Raw genomic sequence first — 10355 nt, forward strand, 5'->3', positions numbered from 1 at the left:
CACTTTGGAAGGCTGACACAAGAGGATTGCTTGAGCCCAGGAATTCGAGACCAGCCTGGGCAACATAGCAAAACCTTGTCTCTACAAAAAATAACAATAGTTATCCGGGTGTGGTGGCATGTGTCTGTAGTCCTAGGTGGAAGGATCACATGAGCATGCCAGCACACTCCAGTCTGGGTGACAGTGAGATTCTGCTTCAAAAAAAAAAAGAGTGTACTAGAGTTCATGGAAGAATCTTAAAGGAGGGAAGGAAAGGTGCAAATTAATACAGAGTCTGGTACCGTGTATGTAACATTTGTGAACATATTTGTGGGCATATGCATTTACAGTAAATATGTAATTGTGCAGGAGAATGATGAACACCAATGATTATTTCCAAAGAGAAGAATAAAATTCTCATTTCTAAAAAATGCTGACTTTTTTTTTCCGAGTTGGAGTCTCACTCTGTCGCCTAGGCTGGAGTGCAGTGGCATGCTCTTGGCCACCGCAGCCTGAACCTGCTGGGCTCAGATGATCCTTCTGCCTCAGCCTTTCAAGTACAGGCATGCGCCACCATGCCCGGCTAATTCTTTGATTCATTGTAGAGATGAGGTCTTGCCAAGTTGCCCGGGATGGTCTCGAACCCGTGGACTCAGGCAATCCTCTCCCTCAGCCTCCCAAAAGACTGGGATTATAGGCGCAAGCCACAGCGCCTATCCAAATACTGACATTTATGGTAAATGTGGCAAGATAAAATAAATCTTGGTGGATACATACATGTTTGGTTATTTTTGTGATTTTTTTAAGTTGTGGGGTATTATTCAGGGTTAGATATACAAATGGTCATTTTGTAGATGAAATTTGGGCTTCACCTTGGTCCCCACTTCACCTGGTCTGAGATCAGGTACCCTTACTGATGAGGTGTACCCCACCCCTGGCAGTTTCCCACTACTGCCAATCCCTTTCTTATAGTATTATGATAATTGTCCAGGGTCCGCTTATGAGTGAGAACGTGTGATACTCAGTTCTTTGTTTCTGTGGTAGATCACTCAGTATTATAGACTCTAAGTCCATCCCAGTTGCTGCGAAGGTGTTTGTTTTTATTCTCTGCATTTTTCTGAACATTGAGGTAGATCATACCCAAAATGCAAAAACCGGTGAGAGCAAAGCCACAGCCAGCAGGTGAGGGTGGACTGTGGGTGGGGTCTGGCTGACAGGACCGGTGCCGCAGCCTCCACTCGCCAGCCTCAGGACTCCAGGCCTCGGTGGCACACTGCGCCCCAAGCTCCTTCCTTACATCAGTTACCCAGGATCCCCTTCTTATCCGCGGGTGGTGGACCGGGCCGGCTGCCTCAGAAGACCTTTCTTTGAATCCTGGCTCTGGGCAAGGGAACTCCTTGCACCCTCAGTCTCCTTGGCCCTTCAGTGGTGACAGGAATGTGTTCTTCACACACCGATGGGCAGGTGTGTCTTGAGTGCATACTGTGTGCTGAGCAGCTATGCTGGGTGCAGAGATACGCTAAGTGAAGACACTGCTTTCACGGTCATCTTCAACCTTCAGTCTCAGCATTGCCAAGGAAACCCTTAAAAAAGTAAATACAGCTGGGCATCCCTGAGAGAACCACTGATTAGGTCCAGCCTTTGATGGGCCAGGCTGGGGTGCCTGTTTCTATAACACCCCCTCAGAGATGTTTCCAATATTCAGGAGTGGCTGAGAATCTTTGCCCCATGGTCTGTGTTCTTTGGGAGCAGTAATCAATTGTGTTTTTCTTGTTCCCTACCATGTCCCTAGAGCCTGACACGTAGTAGGTGCTCAGTAAATATTTGTTGAATGAACAAATGAAAGAAAAGCGACATTGTCACTGTACCCCAGAACTGATAGTCTTACCAGGGTAAAGCAGACAAACCTATTCTGGCGGGCACTAAATGAAATAAAGCATGTCATGAGATTGAGTGTACTGCCTGGCACAACGCAGCGGATGTTTAGTTCACGTTAGTAGAACCTTTATGGAATAACTCCTCAGTCCCATCTCTGTCCTTAGTCACTGACTTCTCGTCTTATGAGAAAACAAAATTAACATATTTGTGTCATCACCGTTTCAGTCGCACACAGACACTCCGCCGTCACTTCAGAGTCTGCCTTTCTGAACCTCACGCGTGCGGCTTCTGCCTCCTCTCCCGCCTCAGTCTCGCTCTCCGGCCCGGCTGTCTGACTTCTGTCACCGACACTGTCTTTCTTCCATTTTCCCAAGCTAGCTGCCTTGCAGGCCTCTGTGAGCTTTTCCTCTGTACAGTATGTTCTGAAGTTCTGTTTGCTCACTGCTCCTGCGCCCCGTCTTGTGCTGGGTGCTGAATCGCTGTGACCGCTCCAGGAGGCAGTAGGTGTGGCGGTGAAGACAGACGCGTCACCCTGGGGAAGTCTGATTCCAGCTCTGTCACTTGCTGGCTCAGGGACCTTAGGAAGGTTAATCTGTCTTTTCACCTGTAAACAGCCACAGGACTGTTGTAAGAATTAGTGGTCTTAAGATGAACAGTGGCAGGTATATACTATAACTGTGAGCTATTGCTGCTAAATACGTCGTATTGGCCGGGCGCAGTGGCTCATGCCTGCAATCCCAGCACTTTGGGAGGCTGAGGGGAGAGGATTGTTGAGCCCAGGTGTTCGAGACCAACCTGGGCAACATGATGAGACCTTGTCTCTGCAATACATCAAAAAATTAGTCGGACATGGTAGCACATGCCTGTAGTCCCAGCTATTTGGGAGACTGAGGCAGAAGGATCTCTTGAGCCCAGCAGATCGAGACTGCCGTAGCTGTGATCACGCCACTGTACTCCAACCTGGGTGACAGAGTGAGACTCCAACTCAAAAAATAATAAATCAATCTGTTGTCTTTTTGGTTACATTGTAGCTCCATTAAGTTATATTTTTCTTGGTATCCCTCTGCAGTACTTATCACAGTAAAAGGCATATGGCGAGCTAAAAATATCTATCAAATTTAGCTTTATGTTTAATAGTAAAACATTCACTTTTCTTTAAAGCCTGAGAAGATAATTGTAGGACTTCTTTGGAATCTGATTCTTGCTATCTGAAAACGAGTAACGTAACATGAAGTTACAGTGAGGCAAATGAATGTGTTCTGGATGAAACAGTTAATTAGTGTCTTGGAATGGTGATAACTTTCAGAGGTGGATGTGCTGGGTCAGTGTGTCTGGAAATTGACTAAGCATACCAGCTGCCTGGAGTGCTTGTAGAAGTGCAGACTTCTGGTCTCGAATCAGAATCTCCAAGAGAGGCATGAGAATCTATTTTTTTTTCCTCTTTTTTTCCTCTTCCTTTCAAAACCTTGGCTAATTCTTACAAGAGACAATTTTAGATAATGCTGTTCTAGACAATGTTCTTTCTTTTATAGGTTTCAACTGGATTTCTGTAGGCAAAACGTTCTGATCCAGCTATTCATGTTTCTTTGCCTTGTTTCTAAAACACTTCAGGCCTGAGGACTTGCGCCGTGAGTTTGGCCGCTATGGCCCCATAGTAGATGTTTACATTCCACTTGACTTCTACACTCGCCGCCCGAGAGGATTTGCTTATGTTCAATATCCTTTGTTTTATTGTGTGCATGTGAATCTGCTGCATGCATGTGCTTATACATGCATGTATTCAGGAGCATTTGACGCAAGATTAATATTGCCTAATTAAATGTGTTTATTTCTTTATCTCAGAAAATCTAAAGCAGTCCACAGTAGCTGGCAAGCGCCCCCAGTTTGAACCAACCTGTTAGCTAGAGTCCAAGCATAAACCGAGCAGGCAAGACAAAAGACACCTAAAGTTCAAGCATCGAGGAATAAAGAGGGAGGGTGGACACAGATATAAAGACCTGGAAGAGGGGAACTCTTTATCAAGCAAAAGACAGCACCAGGTTGAGACTTCGGCTTTCCTACATTTACTCAGAGTTCCAGAGTCAAAGCCAAGTCTGATATTGTTGGTTCTGCATCTCTTATAAAGTCCATCTTGCAAGCCTTAAAGAGTAAAGGTCAAGGTTCAAGATCAAGTGACACTGAGGTAATTGCCAAAGTCTCATTCTGTATTGTATTTCTTGAGCTTTATGTTTGCTATTTTATAAAAAATTAAACCAGTGAACAACCTCCTAAAATAACAGCTACTTTATCATTTTTATACAGCTAAGTGCTATATAGTTAGGCTTAAATATAACTTACGTAGATAGGGAAGTTTAGTGTGGTATTACAAACCGATATATGTTATTTCAGATGTTTATAGAATGCTATTGTTTCTTTTATACTTCCATTCCAAGTAGTAAAAACATAAAGAAATGCTTAAAGTGATAGGTTCAAAGGTAGATATCATTTTTAAAGGGCTAAATCAGTTTTTGTTTTAACTCTCTTGTATATGTGCAGTTTACTTATTATAAATAATTTCTCCTAAGTGTCATAATTTAAAAGCCTTTTAATGAAAGAGTAATTTTAATTTCAGACTAAAGGCTTCTGCATGCTGATACTCAGTGAAAAACCTGATGGATCCTTTGTCTGAGAAAAGGGAGTGAGTCCTGAACAGTTTATTTAATAATGCTCGCCAATTTTTGACTTTTTTCTCATAGCGTGTTTCCAATTATACATGCATACTGCAGCTATGCTAATGTGTACATTAAAAGTACAGTTACACATTTGCTTTTGTTCTTTTTATTTTTAGATTCACTCTTCTAAATCATAATGGTCATTTCTTTTCATAGTAAAAAGGGAAAGTTTTTTCTGCTTATCCATATGATATGGAATGTGAATTTAATAACTTGAACTTGTTTTTCCTATTTCATGTCACATGTAAATAATACTTTTAAAACATTTTACATGATATCTGATGTTCAAAGTGTCCTTAACAGCTAGTCATGTTTGAAGATGTCCGAGATGCTGAAGATGCTCTTTATAACCTCAATAGAAAGTGGGTATGTGGCCGTCAAATTGAAATCCAGTTTGCACAAGGCGATCGCAAAAGTAAGTGTGACTTACCATTAGATTTTGTTTATTCAGCAGAACGAGTTTCATCAGTGACTGTTTTTTTAATGTACTAGTCATGTGGCTGTTAAGCAATATTCAGGTAATGAATTGTGGTGTAACCTTGTTCTTTCCGTTCTAGCACCAGGCCAGATGAAATCAAAAGAACGTCATCCTTGTTCCCCAGGTGACCACAGGAGATCCAGAAGCCCCAGCCAAAGAAGAACTCGAAGTAGAAGTTCTTCGTGGGGAAGAAACAGGCGGCGGTCCGATAGCCTTAGAGAGTGAGTACACAAATCTGTCACCGGAGTAGGGGAGAAAAAAAGAATAAAGAGTGAGCACAAAATACGAGCCGATTGAACATTTCATTTGCGACTTTTTGGAAAACATTTGGAAAAGTTTTTCAAAACAGACCACGTGGGGCCGGGCACAGTGGCTCACGCCTATCATCCCGGCACTTTGGGTGGCTAAGGCAGAAGGACCACTTGAATCCAGGAGTTCCAGGCCAGCCTGGGCAAGATAGTGAGACCTTGTCTCTGCAAAAATAAAAAAATTAGCTGGGAATGGTGGCACATGCCTGTAGTCCCATCTACTCAGGTGGCTGAGCAGGAGGATTACCTAGGTAACAGTGAGACCCCGACTCAAAGGAAATAAGTAAATAAACAGGTCACTTGTATTGTTTTGTGTAATATACATGGACAGTCGATTTTTGTAGGAAGATATGCTCCTCTGTGTCACGTATTGTTATGTAACTTGGGTTTATTGGATTCCTTCCTGTGTATTAATTTCAATGCAGACTTCACTTTAATTGAGATAATACTGAAGAAAAAGCCAAAAATATATACTCAACAAAAATGGTGAGGATTTTTTTTTTTTGACTAGAAGTCTCTCTCACTCTGTTGCCCAGGCTGGAGTACAATGGCACTCTCATGCTCACCCAGCTAATTTTTTAATTTATTGTAGAGATGAGGTCTTGCCAGGTTGCCCAGGCTGGTCTCGAACCCCTGGGCTCAGGCTATCCTCTCACCTCCCCCTCCCAAAGTGCTGGGATTATAGGCGTGGGCCACCACGCCCAACTAAGATGAGGAATTTTAGATGAATTTTCGTAATTGGAATCTTGAGTTCTAAAAATGATTAAACTCAAAAATATGATACAATCACTTGTGAAAGGAGGTTGACTAAAGACTAATGTTAATATGAATCAGTTTACTTATAAATGGTAAATTATTATCAAGAAGAAATTCCAAGTACGGCAATGTTGAAGAAGACCTAAAACATAGTAATTTGGGCCAGGCACAGTGGCTCACACCTGTATTCCCACCACTCTGAGAGGTTGAAGCAGGAGATTTGCTCGAGCCCAGCAGGAGTTCAAGACCAACCTGGCCAACGTAGCAAGACCTCATCTCTACAAAAAAAATAAAATAAAATTAGCTGGGTGTGGTGTCACATGCTTGTAGTCCCAGCTTCTTGGGAGGCTGAGGCAGAAGGATCACCTGATCCCAGGCAGTTGAGGCTGCAGTGAGCCATGACTGTGCTACCGCACTCCAGCCTGGGTGACAGTGAGACCTCGACTCAAAAAATACGTAAATAAATAAAAACGTAAAAATAAATACATAAATAAAAAGACTGTAGTGACCTGGTTCCTATCCCTCCAGGCAAATGGAAGGGAAAGAGTAGAAGAGAGAAACCACATCCACATTCTTTGACTTTTTAATATCCAAGAATCCCGCTTGCTAGAAAATGTGGCCTAGTCAGAACCCTCAAATCTTACATGTCAGTTGTGTATGTAACTCTCCTCTGGTGTGAACCAAAGCTCTGATTTTGGCCCATCCTTGGTTAGGTGTGAAGGTGGGAAAGCTTGAAGCACCTTTTATAAGCCTAGAGAACCCAGGTCAGCATTGGGCCATTGCTAGGACTGGTGAAGAAAAATTTAGAAATGGCCATAGTGTATTCTGGAACCTGATCCTTTTTATTATCCTTTCTCCGGGAAGGTAACTGTGTAAACTTCCCTTGCATCTTGTGGAGAATTATCCCATTTGTTCCATGGTTAAGGGAAAGCCATTTTCCCATTGATTGGCTATTTGAGATTTAGACAATGATGTATATTTTCTACACTCAAATACAAGGTTATAGTTACAGAACATGAAACATGGTGAGAGCAAATATATATATATATATGTTATATTCTGTATATAGTTGACATGCCTTGCAACAAGAAAGCAATGCCAATACCAATTATACTGCTTCTTGCTTTACAGAGGATTTGTAGATGATGTTCAACATTACAGACTATTGTGAATTTTATTTCTATCAATATATACATATACATTTTGAGTATCCCTTATCCAAAATGGCTGAGACTGGATTTCATATTTTTCAGTGTTTCAGATCTCATATTTTTCTGATTTTTTGGAATATTTGCATATAGATAATGAGGTATCTTGGGGATATGACCCAAGTCTAAACATGAAATTCATGTATGTTTCATACACACCTTAAACACATAGACTGGAGGTAATTTTATACAAGATTTTAAATAATTTTGTGGACCGGGCTCGGTGGCTCAGCCTGTAATCCCAGCACTTTGAGAAGCCGAGGTGAGTGGATTGCCTGAGCCTTGGGTTCAAGACCCACCTGGGCAACTTGGCGAGACCTCACCTCTACAATAAATCAAAAATCAGCCGGGTGTGGTAGCATGCACCTGTAATCCCAGCTACTGGGAAGGCTGAGGCGGCAGGCTCGCCGGAGCCTGGCAGGTCGAGGCTGCGGTGGCTGGGAGCGGCCGCTGCACTCCCGTCTGGGCCACAGAGTGAGACTCCGACTCAAAAAAAAAAATTATTTTGTGTATGACCGCGACTAGTCACATGGGGTCAGGTGCGGAATTTTCCACTTGTGGTGCCACGTTGGCCCACAGAAAGTTTTGGGTTTTGGGTTAGGGCTGCTCAACCTGTACGTGTTTAGCCTACGTTTAGGATGATTAGAATTGTATATGTAAATTGAACAGGTTAATCTATAAATCAAAGATCAAAGTAGATATAATGTACCTAAGCAGCACTGTCCTAAATTATTATAATTTACAATAATAAATAATTCACTGGCCTAGACAAAACACATTTAGTTTGCAGAAGAAAAAAGAAAAGAAGTTGTCCACTGGATTCATTAAGAGTTTAACTACTCGGAAGGCTGAGGCGGAAGGATCGCCGGAGTGAGACTCCAACTCAAAAAAAAAGAGTTTAACTTGTTTCCAAGTACTTTAGAGCCTCAGTTAACGAGTTTTTTCCTCCTGATTGCTCCGAATAAGGTGTATAGTCACTTCATCTTCCACCTTCAAGTGGAAGTGAAGTACAGCACTTGGCTGGAAAACAGACGCAAAAAAAACAGTGGCTATTAATTGTCCCAAATTATCAGGGAATATTAGGAATAAAAAGTACTCCATTTTTCAAGACAATACTGTTCTGCTTTGCACTAGTTATGAGACCATTGCTCAACTTCCCTGACCCCAGTTTTTCTCATTTTAAAAATTGTATTATGGAGAATGTAAGTCATACCCAGCTCTCAAAGTGTTCGTAAGGACCAGATTTTTGGTGAGTGAGTGTGTGTCTATATTTATATTTGTGTGATGCATGGATCAGAATATGTATTAGCCTGACATATACAGTTTATGCGGTATATATGGTATTGCCTTGTACTATAAAGAGGTCTCTTCTTTTGCCTTTAGTGGACGTAGGAAAAAGACTAGTTTGTGGCTTGCTCTATGAATTCTTTGGGGGACAAGGACTTTTGTCTTGTTCATATTTATATCCCTAGCACTTAGCAGTAGTTGCTAGCTCATATTGGGTATTCCATAAATGTTTGTTAACTTTGTGTGTGTGTGTGTCAGGGTCTCTCTCACTCTGTTGCCCAGACTGGAGTGTAGTGGCACACTCACAGCCACTGCAGCCTCGACCTACTGGGCTCAGGTGATCCTTCTGCCTCTGCCTTCCAAGTAGCTGGAACCACAGGCATGTGCCTACCACACCTGGCCAATTTTTTTGATTTATTGTAGAGACAAGGTCTCACCGAGTTACCCAGGCTGGCCTCGAACCCCTGGGCTCAGGCAGTCCTCTCATCTCTGCCTCCCAAAGTGCTGAGATTACAGGTGTGGGCCACCATACCTGGCCCCTCTTTGCTACTTTATGGTAATGAACAGGTATATTGGAACCCTAAATGTTCCCGAAGAGTGTTAAAATCACTCTTCAACTTCCCTTCCATTAGCTCAAACATAGCATCTTTTTTTCCCCAGGTTAGGATTTTCTTCAAGGACATGTCCTCATTTTGTTTTCTACAACTCTCTATAAGATGAATGAACTTTAATGATTTCTAAGAGACTGTGCCTTTGCTCCAGAATATAGTCTGCATCAATATATTTACACTTTCCCGTGTTCTTCTCCTAGTTCAGTGATGTTATCTAGGATCCTTTTCCTTCAGTAAGGATACTTAATATTTCTTACAGTACATGTCTGCTGGGGGTGGATTCCTCAGCTTTTGTTTGTCTGCAGACATCTTTGTTTTATATTCATTAATAAAGAATATTTTTGCTGAGGATAGAATTCTGTGTTGACCAGAATTGTTTTCATTCTATCTCTGATGTCATTCCATTACTTTTCTGGTGCCTATAGTTAGCTGTCATCTTATTGTTGCTCCTTTGAGGGTAATTCATCTTTTGCTTTCTGGCAGTTTTTCAGAGTTGATGGCTTCTGTTAGTTTTCGAAAACTCTAGGTCATTATCTCTTCCTTTTTTTTTTTTTTTTTTTAGTAGGCGTCTCACTTTGTCACCCAGGATGGAGGGCAGTGGCACACTCGTAGCCACTGCAGCCTTGACCTGCTGGGCTCAGGTGATCCTTCCACCTCAGCCTTCCAAGTAGCTGGAACTACAGGCACATACCACCATGCCTGGCCAATTTTTTGATTTATTGTAGAGATGTGGGGGGGTTTCCACCAAGTTGCCCAGGCTGGTCTCGAATCCATGGGATCAGGCAATCCTCTTGCCTCGGCCTCCCAAAGTGCTGGGATTATAGGCATGAGCCACTGTGCCTGGCCTCAATATCTCTTCAGATATTGCTTCTGCCTTATTCAATCTTTGCTCTTGGTTGTGTGACCTCTGTACTATGTAGCTCTGCTATGAATTTCTTAAAATTCCTTTTCTTTCATTGTGTTTCAGTAGGATTTTTCCTAATGGTCTGTCTTGATTTTCTCTTTAATCTGCTGTATCCAGGTTGCTACGTCAATCTAATTACTTCTTTTTTTTTTTTTTGAGTTGGAGTCTGACTTGGTCACCCAGACTGGAGTGCAGTGGCCGCTCCCGGCCACCGCAGCCTTGACCTGCTGGGCTC

The 10355-nt window shown here is 42.3% G+C and overlaps 1 protein-coding gene across 1 annotated transcript in view; it reads left to right on the plus strand.

Annotated features, from left to right (window-relative positions):
- The first annotated feature begins 3014 nt into the window (after positions 1–3014).
- SRSF12 (serine and arginine rich splicing factor 12) overlaps positions 3015–10355 on the plus strand; it is a 13456-nt gene continuing 6115 nt past the window's right edge. Inside the window, exons 1-4 of the mRNA XM_008070723.2 lie at positions 3015–4039; positions 4469–4534; positions 4872–4983; positions 5126–5267. Coding sequence (XP_008068914.1) covers positions 4878–4983; positions 5126–5267 — 248 coding nt within the window. The 5' untranslated portion in view covers positions 3015–4039; positions 4469–4534; positions 4872–4877. The remainder of the gene's footprint in view (positions 4040–4468; positions 4535–4871; positions 4984–5125; positions 5268–10355) is intronic.

The sequence above is a fragment of the Carlito syrichta genome, unplaced genomic scaffold, assembly GCF_000164805.1.
Source record: "Carlito syrichta isolate Samal-C Ts95f unplaced genomic scaffold, Tarsius_syrichta-2.0.1 Scaffold313976, whole genome shotgun sequence".
Taxonomy (NCBI): Eukaryota; Metazoa; Chordata; class Mammalia; order Primates; family Tarsiidae; genus Carlito; species Carlito syrichta.